The following is a 21,555-nucleotide window of genomic DNA, read 5'->3' on the forward strand; positions in this document are numbered from 1 at the left end:
GAAAGCGTTATCTTTTATTGACATGGATCAACGAGCTTACGCAATTCACCTTATGGAACGCGTGTCGCACCCAAATTATTATCTCATAAGTCGCAAAAAATTGAAAATGACTGCATTTACAGAAATTGGCGTAGAATAAAAAGTACTAAACCAAATTTAATGATTTTGGTATCATGGTCTTCTGCGGAAGATGCTCTTTCTGATGATGTCAGAAAATATATCACTTTTAGAACGCAAGGTACTGAAAATCCACTGTTCTGCTTTTTTTGGGACACCCGGTATATAAGATGGATTTTCCATACCCCCCTCCATTTTCCAAACCATCATTCCCCCCCCCCCCCCAATCCATAAGTGTAAAAGCATTCCACAATGAAGCAAATCTTCCATCATACCAAGGGGCGGTGATACCGGTATGAAGGGTGCAAAACAAGTTACCCTACCTTAACAGGGGCAGCATTGTCAATGTCATGTCCTTTTGGCCTGCCCCGCCCCATTTCCGGCCACAGGTGGCTAGGTGGATCAGTCAACACCCCCTTCCCCCGCCCCCAAAGGCAGGATCCCTAACTATGAAAGCTGTTCTAAACATGACACAGTGTCATCACTGTTAGTTGGTACCAGAATTGTGAATCTTCACTTTCAGATAAAACTATTCCCTATTTGATTACAGAGAAATAGGCCTATAATCTTTGACCTGAATTTCATTTCATATCCCCATGTTGAGGGTAACTTAAAGTTGCCCGTAAATTTACTAAATTGTTTTACTGTTCACCCACTGCTAATGGGGAACCAGGTATAATGATTATGTACCTGCCCCATCTCTGAAGCAATGGCTGAAATTCCAGTCCTATACAATAATATATTGGATAGGTCCTACTGCTACCGTATGGGGCCTATATGTTTACTAGCTACAACATCACAATTCTTTTTCTTTTTAGAGAGAACGAGGTTGTTGGGTTTTTTTTTTCTGAGACTTTATACAAAACTGTTTTGGCAACCTTCAGGCATGCCTCAATTGGACCATGAAGCTACAGTAGCTCCATGGTTGGACACAGATTTGTCATGAATATTAAACAAGCATTATAATGTTTTTTGTCTTTAAAATTTAAACATGCAAAAACTGATGCCATCAGCAGCTTGCAGGATTTTTTTTCAATATTTGTTCAACCCCGTACGCAATAAACAATGCATGAGACTGTGAATAATTGGTCACTTCATACAGCAACCCATTGCCACTTTCCCTAAATGTGTATTATTTGTCAAAAGGACTACACAAGAGCCAAGCCTGTACTGGGTGCAGCAAGGGGGGTGTTGGGGTGAAGTGATAGGGTGATGGGTTTGGTGCAGTCAAGGTGAAAAGATTCTCGCTACCTCTGTGCTCGTCCGATTTTTTTTTTTAATTCCCAATGTCAAGAGATCGAAAAGAGCTGTGCTTGAGAAGTAAGGGTGTGTTCTGTTACAGGTTTAAGTGGCTCTCAGTGTGAAACAGCGATTTGTGTGTATGTGTAATGTGTGTGTGGGCATGTGAGTGTGCCTTAATATTTGACTATTCTACTAAAAAGCAGTCTGTGTACTCCACATGAAAAAAGAAGGGGGGGGGTGGGGACATACACAGGATACACCTTTGTTTTGATCTAACCAGCCCCAATTTTAAACCGAGTAAGTTTTTACGACCAGTCCTTTTATTCTGAATTGGTCTATACTATCTTTTTATCAATATATTTCTTCAATAGAAACACACTCTGTCTGACAGGTCAAAAGGTAAGATTTATTCTATAACCCACTAGTTCAGACACAGATGTTGAAGCACCTCCTCCAGTATGGGATGGGAACAAGAGTACAATGTATCAAAAGAAAGGTCTGAGTTGCTAGACTAGACTGAGTCCCCAGGGTGTGGTAAATACCAGTGTCTGTCTCACAGCTCCAGGACAAAACCAGACCTTGTCCTCATCAGGTCAATGGGGTGTCCTCCCTGTTGCCATGGAGACCGGGTATCACACTTAAAGGCATCCTGGGGAGCTCCATCTCTATCTGTCTCTCAGTTTGAAGAGAAACAGTGGAGGAATGTTGTCACAAAACTTAGGAAAAGTGACTAATATTTAACCTTTTTAACAGCTCAAAATTTTGTCTCATGCCCACATATGCTGAAAATATACAATGGAGTATGATAGCAAAGCACTAGATTTACCAATAATTTGTATGTACTGACGAGTATAGCCTGCATAGTTGAGATTGTGCAACTTTTCTATTGTCATTTTTATGATATAGGTACTGTAATAATGATGACAAATATGTTGATACTGATTGATAATTAACATTACCAATATGGAACTTGAATAAAATTCCATATCTATATGAAGTAGGTATTTATGGGGCATGCAATGCCCCTGAAATATAATTTAGATCACATTATCTCTTAGCTTGGAAGAAACATATAAACTTTTACTTCCAATATTTTCTACCCTCCATGTAGTAATTGTTCTTGTGTACTGCAGTGCATATATTTCCAACAATGCCATTCATAGAGGAAATGTAACGTGAAATGAACTGCCCTTAGAGAGAATCTGCTACATACAGACAATTCATGTAAGGAACAATTCAGATATTTCAAGAGTTGCAGACATGAAATGTTTTGAATGGACTTATCTATCCTCCTCTGAAACATACCCCAAATACATTCATCTTTTGCTGACATGAACGATCTACAATCACAAATGAGGATGAAATCATTCTTAAGGTCAGACTGTTAACACAATGCTCCCATAGTATAAATTATATTTCAACAATATCAGACAATTCCAAATTTACTGAACATTTTTCAGAACTTGACATTTGTATAGTTATGTAGCACTACTGCTTTCTAAATACAGTACATACCACAATGCCCTATTCATGCTAAGAGAAAGACATAATAGACAAGAGTGTACTGACGGCTGAACATTAGACCTGTGTTGGCATTTCCAAACATACAGCGATATGATACCACGCTGGGACTACAGAGACAAGAAAAGGTCTGTTTTGTTTCTGGTATGGCCCGTCGCCCCTGGTGATCTATGATAAACATTGAGACGCAAAAAAAAAAAAATGTCTGCACGTATACATTAGCTCATCTAGGCTAAAGTCTCCCCCACCCCCGTCAATTGATTGACTTTTCATGCTATTTCTGTACCAGGATTATGGGGGAGAATTCAGTGCTTAATTGTATTGTCTGCAAAGTGATGGATCACTCTGGTTTGATCACTCAGAGAATACTGGATTATGATAATGATGTTTATGACTCATGATACTCGACTGATGGCTTACAAAGCTATGTAAAGGATGGGGAAGGAGGACTCTACCTACTCTCAGACGTTGAAAGCAAAGGTGGATGGCAATAGGGAATATTAACATGATATTAAGTAGTGTAAAATAATACTGCTCTCTTGTTGGAAATGCACATATTACTATTAGTCTAAACTTGTGTCATTGCTGCAGCCGGAGTGAACTCACTGTACAGTGTGAGAGACACAATGATGTCAATATTTCCCAGACCTGAAACATATCATAATCCATTATCAGTCAAGATAAAATGGCAAGTCATCCACTGGGTGAGTGTCTGGTCAAGACTTTCAAGTCAATAATAAACGAGCCCTCAATACGATTAACCCATTTGATACTGAATTCTGATATCTCCATAGACTTAATACGCAGGCCACCAGATTCTCATATGGAATGGGTGAAGTATTTATGTGAAAATAGTCATTTAGTCTGGTTGCAGCACCACTTAATAAAGTACTAAACAATACAGTACTATCTCTGAAGATGTAGACAAAATTCTGGGAGGATGAAGACAATTGAAGGCAATGTTCAATAACCTTTGACCTATGACCAGATAAGCTGAAGTTGAAGTTGAAGGATGTCAGTGTGTTACGGGCCAAATACCAACAAAGGTTACCAAGAGTTTATCTTGCATCTTGATGACAAGTTCTTAGGTGTATGGACATGGTGTACATCTGTCAACGTAATGCTCCTGCTTCTCCCCATCCCCCCCCCAAAAAAAAAAATAATATTGGTCTGACACAAAGACTAGCAGCTCAAAACAATGAGACCCCGCCACCCATCACACTCAACAGGAGGGCATTCTGTCCAGACTAAAGTGCCTGGAAATGGCTAACATAAAACAGGCCTCTGTGGCCTGTTTTCAGCCTGTAATTAATGTGTCAAAGTGGTCATGACAAGTGAAGAACCTGAGGCAGATTTTTTCTCTCTCTCTCTCCTTTTTTTCTGTCCCAAGTGGGCAATATTTTCTCACAGCTCATTTGGGCTCCTATACAGTATCACACTCTGTCACTCACAAACACACTCACACATGTGCTGCTCGAACACACACACTAATACAAACTCAAGTGCACAGGGGTCAGATAAAGGGCAATAAATATTGCTCTAAACATTTTAGGACACTATTTCAAATCTAAGATGAGGGAAAGCAGATTAAGAATGATGAAACAAATCTAGGAATAGGTTTAAAAGGAAAATAGGAAAAGGAAAGGGAGAAAATACAAAAATGACAAAGGATCAAATGATGAAAAAAGAAGAAGATGATTACATAAAGAAGGAAAGGAGGATGGATGAAGGAGGAGAAAAAGGATGGCACAAAACGTCCAGAAGACAAAATAGGAGAGGAAGGAGATGATGGATCTAGTGGAAAAGAAGAACAGAAACAAAAAGAAGAGCAATGAAAGGAAAAGACTAGCAATGAAAGGAAAAGACTAAAGAATGATACAAGTGCTACCATAAATTTGCAAATGTAAGGTAGTATATGTCCACATTCTACCAATAAAGCATTAAAGAACAAGCATGGTAGCAGCAGCTTTCTTTCAATGATCTTCTATACAATGAAATAAGCATCACTCTAAAATTTCAAGGAACAACATAGATATATACTTTATAAAGGTCACTGCACTTTGATAGATCAAGAAAATGATACCTCAGGAAACAACAGAGGGGGCTATGCCACACATTGAATATCTGCATTCTACAGGAATTTCTATCTAATCACTCTGAAATGGAATCATACTGAAGATCGCTGATTTGAGGAGAGGTTTATGTTGTGATGCATTATTAGCATACATAATTGAAGATCGCAAATCTTGACTTCCAAAGTAAATATAGGGGGACAAACACTGTAAAAATTTCAACTTTGTTTACAGGCAACTTCAAATCAAATTATGTCATTATCTGCTGATTTCTGAGGACTTTCATCTGACCAATTAACAGAAAATCCTTGAAACAAATTATTTCCACTATTTCTCAAAACTTTGTGTAATTTACATAAATTTCATTGGTTACATCAAAACGCTGTTAAATCAAATTCCACCTCTTTTTCCCGCAGGTGTACAACAAGTGAAATTAGTCAGAGTCATATGAAAAATAAGCTGAAAGAAATCTATCAGTCTTCAAAAGGACACTCAAGCTGAAAAACAAACAAGCAAACAAACAAAACAAGAGACCCGGTCTAGCACTCACCTGAGTATCACAAGTTCATCTTTCACGCAGTCACTAATCTAAATTATACACAGCTCTACCAAAATTTGACCAAGCATTCTCAAGTAGAAAATGAACATGTACAATTAGGGCCCAAATTTGGACCCCCTCCCCCCCCCCCCCCCCACTCATTGTAGGTGAGCTACAAAAACCCACTTGGAGGGCATTTTGATCAGATGAGGGTTTTATGGTTGGAAATGAAAGTTTATTATAAAATGGGTTCAAGAATGTAGCCAATTGGAAGCGCTGAAATGAGTCACGTGTGCGTGCAATGATTTCTCACTAACATGTACGGCCTGACGTCACAATGTTTACACTAGCAGTGCGCACTCAATCCGTTGTTACAAGTGCGTCGCGTGCTACTATACGCGCTGTGAATCCTGTTAACAACTTCTAGTTCGGGCTGCCGGCCGGCCTTTCTTGTGCATAACAAGTGGCGTACGTATACTAGTACTCTTGTACGTACAGTACTTATATGTGCGGGATGTCCGAGTGCGACGTGCGTAAATGTTTGGGACGAACATATTCGGACATCTTGACCCACAAAGGTACGCGAAAAATGCTGTTAGTTTTCGACCCATTTTATAAAACAAATGATGCACATGATTATTTTGTGGCGTTTGTGGAGATGTAGCGCACTCGAGGGTATTTACAATTGTGAAACATGCACGAGGCGAAGCCGAGTGCATGTTGCACTACATTGTAAATACCCGAGAGTGAGCTGCATCTCCACTAACGCACTCTATCCTGTGCATCATTTGTATACTATCAGCAATCACTGACATATGACGATCAGAAACAGTAATATCCAATATTCATATTCATAATCAGAAAATATCTGGACAATTAAATTTTCTCCTTGAAAAATACATCAATACATTCAGTCTGTTTCTCTAGATAATCAGATAGATATGTTTCTGTTTCTTTCTGAGGTGCAAAACAAGATTGAATGGATGGGTCGATTGTGATGAAGGTGTAAGATTTGTCTTGTCCCCATAGAAACATTGCTGGAATTATATTGGAAGGCCTGTGTTGCTTGTAATAGTCTCAGTATATTCAACACCTCACGCATGACTAACAAAAGACATACACTGACTGCTGTCATGTTTTTTTTTTCTTCTTCTTCTTTGGGAAGTAGATACATTAGTTGTGCATAAAGGCATTCCACTATACAATAAATAATGGCCTTTGTGTTGTCAATTTTCTTTGTCTTTGGATCTGTCTTGGTTACTCTCTTGCTATGGGACAAAATTAAGTAACCCTAAATCAATAAAACAACTGACATTCAATTGAATGAGGCATGTGCTCATTTCTCCTTTGTTGATAAACAGGAAGTAAATTCTAAATACTTGCATTCCACTTCACACATTGAAGGGGTGTTGATTTCCCTTTGTTGTCATGACAACCAGCTGGAGTTGGCATTCCAGACGCAGGTGCTGTTGGGTGACATGAAATGCGCCTGAAATTGACATTGACCCATCCTCCAGACCTAGGAGATGCTGATAGGTTATTTATCATGCATACCATAACATGAGAAAGGGGGTGTGGCTACATTAAGGTGGGAGGAGCTTGACATGCTAAACATGATTGCATTAACTTACTACTTACAGGAGCTATATCTTCAGTGTATTCAATCTATGACAATTTTAGATGATCGTAGGCAATGAGTTAAGTCATGAATTCATGCCCTGCTTTGTTTGGGTTATATTTCTATTCCTATCTCTTGAGCCACTCAACACCATACTGCACCACACTCTGCAAGCATTTCATTATTTTACTCTACTAAAGCAGAAACCAATGTATATCTGCAGAACTACGGGGAGGAATTTCACCATAATGTAATAAGTGAGTTTCCTAGCTTTAGTTTTCTAGGAGAGTTGGCATATTATTGGTTTGACGATGCTTCCAGAGCAAAATACAATTTTGGCTAAACTAGAAATAATGGGTGCTGAAAGAAAAATTCACAAATGTATGATACTGCAATCTTCATTCCGTGTCTGACTTTATTGACTCTCACTCTTACCCCCCCCCCCCCCTCATTCACATACTCAACTCTCTTCATCACATCTTAAACCAACCTTAACCGACATGAACTAAACAATAAATGAATAACCTGTTGCTTTTGAGATGACGTAATTCTCCACTGAGTTTACTACTCACCATACCCAGTTCCTGACAGCAATGATTCATCAGCATACACAAGGTCCATTCACACAAACTGAAACATCACGATTCAAATTGAGATTCATATCATGCTTTTTTGAGCTCTGGTTCACACGTGTCCAGGAAAAAGAAAAATCGCACCGACACACAAAGAAAAAGCACATACACACACAGCAACAATACAAAGGAAGCAGCCAACTCCCATGTAGCATTGTGGGATATAAAAAACTGGTACAGTTTCACACAGTGTTCATATACACTTTGCATTGCACATAATCGCAACTATTCAGCAAAAAAATGTGACTATTTTAGAAACATTGCACTTTTAGTGGCACACAGAGCACGATTTGAATATCACTGATAGTCATGATTATCATGTCCACACACATAAAGAGAAAAATTGGTTTTCGGTTCGAATCAAGACCCAAACAAGCGGGACTGTTGATGGCAGTGTGAATCCACCTATTGTTGACTTTTGAAACTTCAAACTCTGCGTGTGTCATAACAATCCCACGTCTGTGGCATCAGCTTTACATCCTGATGTTTTGTCTGGCCATCTGAAAAATATCTCCAAAACAAGCCAGGAAGCTCGAAATTCATACATGGCTCTCTGAGCTAAAAACAGTCATGAACCTCTGAAAATGCAGACAAAAACGATTGCAAACTCCATGGAAGAAGAACAAGAAAGGAAAGAGAACAGAGCAGAAGAGAGACAGACAGACAAACAGACAGACAGACAAACAGACATGGATACCATACACAAATGGAAGAAACTCAGAGCTATGTACATACCCCTGACACCTAGCGGTCGAGTACTTGCTTGGTAAATTGATTAAAGGAGCAATTCACACCATCCATCTATTGATAGCATGGTCAATACAAATGGAGGGGACGATAGGGTTACAGCCGAGGAGGCTATTCAATAAATGGTTAAACCATGCACTCTTGGTGTAGGGTGGGGTGGGGGGGGGGGGGGGAGGAGCCAAGATTGCGGATGGCATGGGGAACAGACAAGTCTGCATCCATTGTCGTCCCTGAACCACTTTGAAGTACACCTACAAACAGATGAAGCAGCTTCGACTGTGCTAGGGACATGTTCGGTAAATAAAAGAATCTTGTAGGGGTGGGGTTGGGGGTGGAGAAATCTTGCTGGGGTTTACTCGGCCAACAAAAGTAGAAGACGCAGTGTCTACTTACCTGAGGAGTGTCATCAGCATCATTCGAGCAAATTAGGGGTGGTGCTGAGGGTGCGCGGAGAGTTAAGTGGATTTTCGGTCCAGTGAGAGAGGGGGGTGGGTGAGAGGTTTTGCTGCAAATTAAAGAGAGAGAATCAACTCGGAACTGCTCCTGCTGAAAGTGTCTGTTGATTCGGGGGCTCGGTTTCAAATTTGTCAGTGCCTTGCCTCTGATTGGCTAACACGGGAAGAATCCGCGGCTGATGTCACACTTTGCGTCACTGGCAAACGGTCGACATGCGACGGGACGAGATAGAAGAGGAGGGACCATGGTTTCATTTGCAGCCGGTGAGGCGAGCAGAGTTGCTCGACTGCCATCTGACACCTCCGTTCTGCATCCCCAGCAGCAAAAAACGCACCATTTTGTTCGGCACCGGAACACGTGAAACGAGAGATGATGGTGACGCCTCCCAGCAATCTCATTTTCCTCTCGTCTCAAGCTGACACCTGAGTGATACTCTCTATCACAATGTCATCCTCCACGAGTTTTCCAAAGCAGAAATGCTTCCAAGATGCATTTCATTTAACTCAGCCTCCTGCATCTTGATATTCACATCTTTCACCTCATTAGCATAGATGCAGATGCATATTCCACACTGGTCTGATGTGGGCGGATAGTTTCAACATTCACACTTTAGCCCCCTACAAAAGGCTTCACTCCAGTCAGAAGCTACAGGCAAACGCCTCTTTCTCCATTCCATATAATCATTTCAGCACAATCCACATCCAGCACAGATTCCGAGCTGCACGCCGAGTAAAAAAAAAAATGTTGCTGCCTGCCTCTTCTCAGATCTTCTAAAAACAATAGGATGAACGTGAGCTAGCCCTGTTTCCTTAGACCCCCATGACATGTGACTTAGAAGAAGGAAAATGGCTGAGAGAGAGAGAAATGGAAATCTGAGAGAGAGAGAGAGAGGGAAAATATGGCGATCCATGTTTGGAAGCTATCCTCCTATTGTGGATAAAAGTCAACGTCTGAAGCTGATGATGAAAAGGATGCCTGCAGAATTTATCGATACCAGGAGGATAACTGATGCTCTGTCAATCGCATCCTCCAGCCTCTCCCATTGACTGTTCTCTCCTCATCCAACAACATTCATGGCGAGATGGCTTCCCATTCTCTTGTGGAGGGCACGAAACAAGGTCAATCCACAAGCACAAGGAATAGATAAAACAGAACTCGGCATGCAATGCCTCTTGGTTCTCTAAAACACAACTCTTCATGCGACACCTCTTGGCGCTCAGCTCTTCCCAGTCATGTGGAGGGGGAGGAGGAGGAAGAGGAGGCCCACAAGAAAAACAATGCCTGCACATTTGTCAGCAGTCACCCATAAATTCAGCTATTCATGAGCAGGAGAAGTTAATCAGTAGTCTGGTAGAAGACTATTTCAAGTGTATGTCTGTGTGTTGGGGGGGGGGAGGGGCAGAAGGATAGTAGGAGCATAAATCACTGCTATGCTAGAGCAGCGCTTACAAAATTCATACTACAAAATGAACTTCCATAATGTGGTCTACATGATTCAACAGTTGCCGAATCAGTCTCTCTCTCCCAATATATACATCTCTCTCTCCCATATATATATATATATATATATATATATATATATATATATATATATATATATATATACATCTCTCTCTGCCAATATATCTCCCTCTCTATTCCCTTTATCTCTTTCTCTCCACAGATGCTCAAAGCAGAGCTAAGTTGTGAGGTAATACTATGGCAACCCTTGAATCACCAGCGAGGCATTCACCATGCTACATGTGAAGAGTCTCTAGCAAGGCAAGATCTTCATCCTCATCGTTGAGAGGAAAGCTTGAAGCTCCTTCCTCCTGTCAGCCCAAATTTTCATCTCTCAAGAATATATCATGGAGAATGCCGAACAAAGAAATCAGAATCTTCTTCCATCTGATTGTGAGTACACATATACAACTGGTAGAGTCAGAAGAGCAGGAATTCAGGGGGAGAAAGGAATTGGTGGTAAAATTTAAAAAAAAGGCAAAAATAAAAAAGCTCTCAATTTTGACATTTTGACATCTCAGTGCAGAATTATATCATTCCCCGCTGTCAAGGTATGGCATTGCAGCAGATGCCCCAGACAAAGATTGGATGGAGAGAGAAAGAAGGAGAAAGGGAGGGAGAAGAAAAGAGAGAAGGAAAGGGGAGATGGAGGAAAAAGAAGAGAGAGACTACACACATACATACACACAGACACATACATACACACACAAACATACATACATAAGTAGGAGAAAATAGCACTGAACCAGACAAAAAATGTTTGCCCCGAACTTTGGGTGGCACAGTCCCTGCTGTGAGTTGTGAGCATGACAAGATTGTCTGCGGGATCCAAATTACATGTAGACCACTAGACATCATTCCTGGGGAAAATGTACGTGATCAAATAGGAGAATGATCTAGGGTGTTCATTTGTATACATTGCATCCCACATTATTATGTGACTGAAAATAATGCTGTTAATTTTCACAAAATGTCTACCTTAGAGTTACATTCTGGAGAGGAGAATTCATATCTACTACAATTTCATTCTTTACTCGATTTAAATGAATTTGTGCAGTTAGGGGAAATCTAACCCTGCTGAAGCTTTTTGAGTGAAATAGGTAGAATCATAATTCATTAACTAGAAGACTAGTTCCGAGTATACGTGGGCAGGTGTCTATGGGAAGCATGTGGTATAGCAAAATCAGCTCGTCCTCAACATGTTAACAGATGACCCACAAAGTGAAAATTGGAATGAAATTATGTCAGTATAAAGGAAAATGTTGAGGTGGACTGTTAGAAAGTAACAAACACATAGAATCAGAGAAGATATATATAATATACCACCTATAAACCTATGGGCAAATTACTGGTTAGAATTACTACATACAAAAAAAAAAATGAAGAAGCAAATACCTACAGGTCATACAATATGTTTGCTACAGTAGTTGGTGAATATGTATGTGGAAATTTTCAATTTTTGGACACATGTGTGATGAAATGTACACTGTACATACCATATATACAAACATACATCATTTGAGTATTAAATCAAGATGTTGTTTCTCTACGATAATCAAGAAAATTCCTTATCTATGATCGATTGGTCTGGGACAATTGAATTCTAATAGTTACATGAGAGAATTTATGTATGAACATGGAATACACTGTACATCTTGGGATTACTTATAGATATAAACTTAATATTAGATTCCCTCCCCTAGTGTAAATATGCATTTAAGCTCAATAAGAGGGGAATGTGGATGTATGTAATTCATATATACTATATAGGCCTATATTATACAAAAAATTTAAAAGATAATTCTAGCAAACTGCAAAGAAGATGAAAATCTTCCTGGTTGGGAAATCCTTCCAACAGTAAATACAGATTCACTGTTTCAGGGGCAAAACAATACAGAGCAATATACTGGTTCATGCCACGCATTCCAACATACAGAGTCCTTTGCATCAACTTCAGATGAAACATACACAGCAGTTTTAACAACCGTAGTGTCTGAAACGGAGACTACATCTGAACAGCCGCTCTAATCATGAATGAATGAAATGAATGGAATATTTGTGCATGCTGTGATGAGCCTCAAGTCTTGGCACTGGGTGTATGAGTGTGTGTTGTTGGTGTTTAAAGCATATATTTACATTGTGTGTATACACTGTACACTTATGGCAGGTCTCATCCTGTAATACAACATACATCATAGATATATTACTATAATCATATCATAAACATGCTGATTGCATACCTTCGCATACACACTCACAAGTACATATCTACAAGAAGACAAGCAAACGTCCACCAGACTGACAGTTTAGAGTAAGTTCCTTTTTCTCATAACGTACAACATTATTTGGAATGACTGTAGTCATTATGGTCTTTGATAGTTTCTTTGTTTGCTTTTCTGTATTTTATGCTAAGATTTAAATGAATCTGAAGGTTACTGATCAAGAATTCAGAAAAGCAGATCAGTGAGAATTTGAGAAGAGTTGGACTGATGAAAAGTTACAAATGCTTAAATGACGGTATGAAATCTAAATCCTGCATGCCAATGAAAAGAGCATTGAATTCATGTCCGTCACTGTGATTTTATTTGTGTCATAACCATTTATCATCATAATCATTCCAGCTGCTGGTGTTAAACTGTATGATTACACTGCTCATTATGAATTTCTGTATTGTTCTAATGTTTCCTATGATTCTATATACTTCAGTTTTTGCCTGATACAGTATGTAGATGGACATGTGGATATAAAAGCAACTAATTAATCAAATATTTTGCTGATCATTTCTCATATGCTGATCCATGTTAACCAAAAAGACATCATTTCATGGTATAAGCACTTGAGTCCTTTACAAGATCTTGGTGGAATTTTTTAGCGTTATTTCCTTTAAAAAATTGTAAGATGACTAAAGTTATACATGTAATTATCCGAAACAGGCTGACACTTTATAGGAATAAGTGGACAGGTGGTATACCAGCTGAGGGTAACACACAACTAAAGCAAAGTTCATCCACTATTGCTACAACACCTTAAATGACTTTTATAATTAATCTGCCATCAGTAAAAACCTTGATACACAATTAATTGTTTTTCTTAAATATAAACTATTGAGATACACCTGCTCTCAAAAAGGATCAAGTACATCTCTTTACAGGACATGTCCCAGATTCTTGTTTGCTTCAGCACAGATCTTATCTACAAATCATCGTGATTAGGCCATTAAAAGTCCATTAACACAAAAGTCAAGAGCTACCTTCGACCTTTACTCCTGACAGCAAAAGATGAACGAAGCAAGATAATTATGCCTTATTTGTTGTATGACTTAAGGACAGTCTTTAATAAAATCATGCTGAAAGACAATACATCTAAAGTCTTGGCATAGAACAAACAACCAAACAACCAAGGGGAATATATGCCAGAGAGTAAGGTCAAGAACAAAATCATAAGAATGATTAAAAGGAGGAAAAATATTTCTCTAAAATAGAGATGATGTACTATTACAAACAAGGCATGCTGAATGCGACAATCGTCCAAGAGAGGCAGCACATTAGATGAAATTATATGTGAAGTAAGCAGAGAAGGGAACAATGTACCGAAATACAGACCAAGAAAAACATCTAAATTCTTGTCCCCCTCCCCCCCCCCCTTAAGTAATACAACAGGGTTATGATGACAGAAGGGACAGGAATGAAGAAAAAAAAATAGAAAAAATGGGAAAAGAAAGAAAGAACCAGGGGGTGGGGAGGGAGGAAAAAAGAAAAAAAAAGGTGAGGAACACATTTGAGATCGTTTGCAAAATCAACTCACCTCCTCTGGAGCAACTTGGAATTCCTGAGCAACGGAACATTCTATTGTTCGTCCTGGGGGTATATTGATGGAAGAGTAGGGAGGGGGCATCTCGTGCGGTGCAATAGGCATGACTGGGGTCGGAGTTGAAAGGTCATCGAGGTAGTCTGGTCCCTCAACGATGATGGGATCGTTGGAGATTTCGGTGTACTCTGGCGGTGAGTACGGCGGAGGAGGTACGAGTGGTGGGGTGAAGATGGGATCGATGACTCCCCCTATATCGCTAATGTAGGATTCCCTTGCTATACTTCCTGTGTGGTGAGGCCTTCGTAATAACATCTGAAACGCAAAAAACAAACAAACAAACAATGAAAAGAGCAATTACATTGATTCTTATTGTTCTTTTGTGATGAACAATAGAAGACAAATTTCTTTTAAACATGCCTAAAGTCTGTTCAGATAGAAAAAACTTTATCCTTGGTATGCTGAGGATGGGGCGGAATATAAGACACGACAGAAGTGAAAGTAAAACTGCAGATCAAAGAAAAAAAATGAATGAGATGAATATCAGGATTAAAAACAAAGTCAACCTTTTACATTGTCTTCCATTATGCCATTTATAAGCGTGGATATTACAATGGTATTTATAGCAATCATGATTAAGATTACCAATGACAATCATACGATGAATCAATATCAAATAAAAGCACACTTTCATCATAATTTCTGTTACCCAAAATAAAAGGAAGCATGGAATGACACAGATCAATCACAAGCATTCTTAAAGTTTAAAGGAAAAAAAAGATTGCTAGGTTGCTGATGTCTCCCTTTAAAACATCTTTTTATGCTCCTGGTCTTACTGCACTCATCCATAGTAATAGATAACTGCACATATCTTCTCCTCGGAATCATTGAACTCATCATATAGGTAGTTTTCAAAGACCGCCACAACCTCAGCAAATACTTGAACTCCGGTAGCAATTACCGGTTTCCGAAAATGCTGTTTATCTCCGCACTTATCAACTCTGAATACACAAAAGAGATAGTGGGGGGAAATGTACATTGCAAAGAGCTAAATCCATCGATGACAGTCTTATCGAAAGGTCATGAAGAACTGAAATGAGCGCTCGGTAATATATCACATTTTTTGCACAAGTGGAATTCCAACTTGCTTTTTCTTTTAAATAATGGCTGCTGTAGATACAGATGTGTATGCTCTTTAGTAGTATCTTGACATCCTCTTATATTTTCCTCTATGATACTGGAATGATGAAATGCATTTGTATTACATACAATGTATATGAATCCCATGCCATCAGCTTTCATACAAATGGTGGTCTATATTTACATCATATGTGTCCCTTCAATAGCACTTTTTTCCTATTTCTATCAATTTTATCATCCACACAATTTTGCAAAACAGAGTTCTCAGCAGAACAGATTGAATTGATATATTAGCAAATCTTAGACCCCGTTTACAGAGCGAGGCTCTGCCGTGGCTCGGCTCATTTGTTTACAAGCAGAGCGCCACTACGACAAAATATTGAAAGGTTTGAATTAAAAGCGCGGCCGAGCCCGGCAGTGTAAACGGACAAAATTGCGGGGCTTGACCCCGCAATTGAGGCTGGGCTCGGCCGCGGCTCAGCCCAGCCCCGCACTGTAAACGGGGTCATCAACAGACAGACCTCCAAAGTGAGAGACATTGGTATGAATCTATTCTTGCTGATGAGTAAAACTGAAAAAAAGCAGGAAAAACAGACAGATACAGCTGTACATAGATATCGAAACAACAGTCAGATTTGGGTAGACAACACATGATATAGCAACTGATTACAGAGATATATGACAGACAGACAAACAAACAAATACAGATGGTGGTACGGCAAGAAATAGAAAAATACAGAGAGGGGGGGAACCAGGTTTGTTTATGTTTTTTTATGTACAAAAGTTTGATTTTATTTCCACTGAAGACAAAGCCCCCTTAAAATTCAATAAAAGCTTATAGATTATGACCTTTTATATTGCACTCTGACCATTTCGATATTTCATTGGATTAATCACTTCATAGTTAATGCAACATAAATAAATATCAGCACAGGCACCAAAACAAAGATAGGAAAAAAAGAGAAACATAAAGAATTACACAAACAGATACACAGACGCAAATACAGACATAAAAACAGACAGACAGACAGACGGACACATGCGCACGGAAATGCGAGAAAATCTGAAATATGAACATGGAATTCGAAATAGAGAGGAGAGAGAAAGAGGGTGCATTCACATTAGTGGGATTAACAATTTGTTGGCATTGTACTCATTGGCGAAATACCATGGTAACAGATACCACAGTAATTCACTGGGTACTGTTCTCATTCACAAAATACTGTTGTATTTCTAGTAAGCACTGCACATGTGCATATCTCTCCTGAGAAATGCCACAAAGTGTGTCAGATCATGCGAGAAATACTCTGCTTACAATTGGTGGTATTTCACGACACAATTCCTACTCAAAGCTCACATGTGTACTTTGCACAAAGTTTTGATTACTGCCCTAAATACGTTGCAGTATTTTGAGGTGTATTTTGCAGTGTGTTTGTGTTCACATTAATTACAGTTTGTTATTCCAAAGGTTTGTTAATTCCAAATGTTTGTTATTCTGAAGGTTTGTTAATTCCAAATGTTTGTTATTCCAAAGGTTTGTTAATTCCAAATGTTTGTTATTCTGAAGGTTTGTTAATCTGAAAATGAAACTGAGTTTGTTCTGCCAAAGGTTTGTTATTCCAAAGGTTCCTATATCAGAATATGAAATAAGGTTTGCTATTCCAAAGGTTTGTTAATCCAGAAATGAAATAAGGTTTATTATTCTGAAAGTTCATTAATCCAAAAATGAAAAGAGGTTTATTATTCCATAGGTTCATTAATCTAAAAAAAACTAGAAATGTCGCTATGGCGACTGGTATGCCTCCGCCATAATGCATGATTCTCCTAATAGGTCTAGATAGTACATGTGGACAATGTGTGATTACATTTTCACAAAACTGGCAAAATATTGAAATGACAAGTTTGTCACAAATGTGTTGAATGTTCACCTTCCTTGACCTTGGTTTAATTGGATGAATAGGAGAGCATGTATTTGGGGATTTAAGGACTTTAACTTGACTTTGACCCATTCATACATTTATGCATTGAGTAATTTTCATGGTACCGGTATGGAGAAAAAGTGCAATTTCTGTACTGAATAGTAAATTGTTGCCATGTTCATCTGGCCTTTGACCCTAAAATTCATAAGATAATCACTTTCAGGTAGAACATGCATAAATATGCAGTAAGTTTCACAATAAATTGAGCCACTTCCGAGATATGGAGGAAAAAGTTAGTTCAGCACTTTCACTTGATCTTTGACCTTTTGACCTTTGAGGCAAAAAGAGAAAAGAAAAAAAAACTCTCCAGAGAATTTCTATTAGGTTACACATGCATACACAAAGTGTTAAAAAAAAATAATCCTGCTGGCATTGCATGAACATGAGGGAAATAGTAAAATTTTGAAGTGTTGCACTTGACCTTTGACCCCGTACCTTTGACCCCATGAACCCTACATTCTCTAGATAATCATTGCCAGTCAGTACATGTATATACTATGTTCCATGAAGATACCTTGAACAATTTTCCAATTTACAGAGAAAAAAAAAGAAGTTTTAATACTTTTACTCGACCTTTTGACCTTTGACCTTTGACCTCATGACCCAAACTTTCACCAGAGAATCTAAATTGGGTAATACATGTATACACTAAGTTTCAAGAAAATATCTTCAGGCATTGCATAGATATGGTGGAAATAGTGAAATCTTATGTATTTGACCTTGACCTTTTGACCTTTGACCTTGAGCACATGCACCCAAAAGTTGATAGGCACAACTTCACCCCCTAATACACATACATGCCAAGTTTCATTAGGATACCTCAACAGGTTTTGATAGTTACCTTGTCCACAAAATTCATTACGGACAGACGGACGGACGGACGGACGGACGGACGGACGGACGGACAACCCGAAAACATAATGCCTCCGGCACCACTTCGTGGCGGAGGCATAAAAACCCATGAAATAAGGTATGTAATTCTGTAGGTTTGTGAGTACACATCCTTTTTAAACTTTCAGATTTACAAATCTTTTGTTTCTTCATTGTCAGATTTACGAACCTTATTTCATTTTTGGATTAATGAACCTTTGGAATAACAAACCTGATTTTATTTTCAGATTATCAAACTTTTAGAATAAGGAACTTTATTCCATATCTGGATTTACAAACCTTCTGAATGATGAACCAAATTTAATTTTCAGATTAACGAACCTTCTGAATGAAATTCATCACTCTCTATTTCACGGCCAATGTGAACGCACCTAGAGCGAGAGAGAGAGAGAGAATTTGGAGTGGGAGAGCTAAGATATCATTTCTGCTATCCAGGGGTTCACCTAACGTCCCATTAGCACAGACAGCTGTGATTGAAGGACATAAATCAGAGAAGCAGACGGGGTCTCTATTCTCACAAACTATTCTCTTGAGGGATGAGGAGAAGATTATTCCATTTCTATCATGATCTATCGCTAATAACATTTTTAAGAGAACTATCAGAAATATCATCTCTCTTGTTGCAAACTCTGAAAAATTTCTTTTCTTTCTTTTAGCATTCACAAGAGCCTATCCCATTTTCAAATTACTGTTTTGGCTTTTGATAAACAATGTTGTGCTCATATTTGCACTATGATGAAAATGTTGCTGAACAGGTAGGCATTTAAAAATTGCTATAAAGCATATAAGTACACAGGCTACTTGACCTTGTGCAGCTGATGTGAAAATTCCCAGAAAGATATTATTTTGGAATAAAGGGAAAACAGTCACTTAATTGCATGAAGATCTAAATGTTTTTGAAATAGATGCACTATTAAAGCAAAAGGCATAGCAAAGGATGAAAGATACAAAAGAATGTAAAATACAATGTCTAAAATTTTTGAGTCCACGTTTATTCATTCCAATCCCTGATTGATTTGTGGTGTGTATAGAGCATCTCAGAAATGCAAACTTTTAAATCTTACTTGCCGATGCAATCAAAGGCAACAAAAACATCTACAAACATATGAAGAAGCAGCATGGTATTGTTGAGATACCACATCAATGAATAGAAGAACCACAGTGCCGATGTCTTTTATAATACCACAAAAAGACCCACACAGAGTAACCACCTGCCGTGTTACACAATCAGGGTGGAAATGAATTCAAGCAATTCCAAATAATGCAATCTCCATCTCTGAATATGTGTTAGAAATGACAATATTGGTTTTCAACCACAATTGGACCACGGTGTGGTTCACCATTGTCAAGCTGTCAAAGATGTGTGCGAACCGGCCGAAAATGAAAGATAGAGGAAATATGAAACTTCCGGCTGCAAGAAAACCGGAATGCAAATCGGGCGGAGTTCCTCGAAAATCAGGAGAATATACAAAGGCCAACACAGAGAGAGATGGAATATTGGGGCAAGTGTCAACATGAAATATCAAAATGTCATGATAGCCATAAATCATAATCTGCATTGCATTGTCAGAAATAAAAAGAGAGAAAAGAGAGAGAGAGAAAAGCAGAGGAAAAAGAAGAGAGAGCGCTGACTGTATTCCTGGTAAAACAAGCAAAACGAAAGAAGGGAAGGAATAGATAATAACGATTGCGCAAGTCACCTTCGTGGGTGAGGGTCAAAGAGCGGATGCGACCCTTCCACTCCCTATTCCTTTGATAAGATAAAAGGTAGGGTTATTTTAGCAACTGGGGCGGAATGTAGATGGCATTCTTCTCCGATCATTGATCTTGGGTGTTGAGGTATGGAATGATTGAGTTCCATATCCTCGTTTTTATCTGCCACTCCTATTGTATGTGTTTACTCACCACTACCACAGAGTGCTTTAATATGACAAATGAAACAGGTGGTATAAAAAAAGAAAAAAATTGGGGGTGGGGGGAGGAGGATATCATAAATGAACTTTATCAACTACCACTACAAAAAAGATTTGTGGGATGATATGTATACGTGGTATCGGATTGTGCAATTCATTTCATGTATTTATTGATTATCTTAACACCTTCTAAACATGCAAGTATTTCACAGTAGTGATGTTGAAGGAAAAAAGATTATTCCTGACCAAATTCCAAGACAACTGACACTCTGGCATATTTTCATTGTCAGTACTCGCAAAAATACAAATATCTTTGTCTGCAACTCTCCGTTGGAATTTAGCAGAAATTCTCCATTTTCATAAAATGAAATTAGATTAGACCAGTGCCACTACTGAAAAAAGAAAGACCGACCGACTAAACTTACGCTGAATAATTCTGACTTCTTTTCTCCTATGTTTTTTTTTTTTTCATCAAGTATAATATTATGATGAATGGGCCAACTCCTTGGCGAAGTCATGTGCATACACCTGGATACCACAGAAATACTATGAACATCCTATTTTTTGTTAAAGATTCTAATAGCAACTACAGTCTTTCTTTTCCCTAGAAGTCATTCTTGTCAGATAATTACCCATTATTCATTATTATCATTATTCTTCAATATCATTATAATCTTATATCATCATCATTATTATTCATCATGATGGACTTAACCATACAAAGACAAAATATTGGTATAACATGCAGTCACTCACTACTGTATCTAGTGTGCAGCTTGAAAGTCTTGTTCTCAACTCTGTTAACAACCCCACCCCCACCCCCACCCCCACCTCCCCCCCCCCCAAAAAAAAGGAAAAGAAATAGAGCAACAAATGAAGGAAAGTAATCAAAATGATATTGCAAAAATGTGGGGAAAAAAGAGTGGTTGCCACTTTCCCAATAAAAGATTTGATACAATCTTATGGACATTTTTGTTATTAAATCTTATCTTATGAAGATCTTATGATGAAGGCTCAAAAAAAAAATATGGAGAGAAAGAGGAAAAAGATAGCAAAAGCTTGTGCCAGGCATCTTAGCAAATTGAGGAAAACAACCTGACAAATCAAATCTAAAACTCTAATGAATTTACTGATCAAATATTATAAACAATAATGCATTTATCTTAGAGAAAAACAGAAAAAAGAAAAGATGATGATCAAGTGTGACAAACAGCACTTTCTGTTTACAGTGATTTATCAGTGATATTGGGAATCCTGAGTACAACTTATGAAATAAGGCATAACTAGATTGAGAGATGTGGAGGGACTGTACAGATCAACTCCTGCGCACTGCATAATAGGAAACTAACTGTGATATCTCATCTTCCTTGTATAGATTTTGA

The 21,555-nt window shown here is 38.4% G+C and overlaps 1 protein-coding gene across 1 annotated transcript in view; it reads right to left on the bottom strand.

The window, feature by feature from the left end:
• Positions 1–21,555, bottom strand: part of LOC139725990 (uncharacterized) — a 116,487-nt gene that overhangs the window by 84,792 nt on the left and 10,140 nt on the right. The window contains exon 2 of the mRNA XM_071637072.1: positions 14,248–14,565. Coding sequence (XP_071493173.1) covers positions 14,248–14,565 — 318 coding nt within the window. The remainder of the gene's footprint in view (positions 1–14,247; positions 14,566–21,555) is intronic.

Source organism: Diadema antillarum, unplaced genomic scaffold (genome assembly GCF_040938485.1).
Source record: "Diadema antillarum isolate AM-2024a unplaced genomic scaffold, OU_Dant_1.0 seq00000069_RagTag, whole genome shotgun sequence".
NCBI classification, from domain to species: Eukaryota; Metazoa; Echinodermata; class Echinoidea; order Diadematoida; family Diadematidae; genus Diadema; species Diadema antillarum.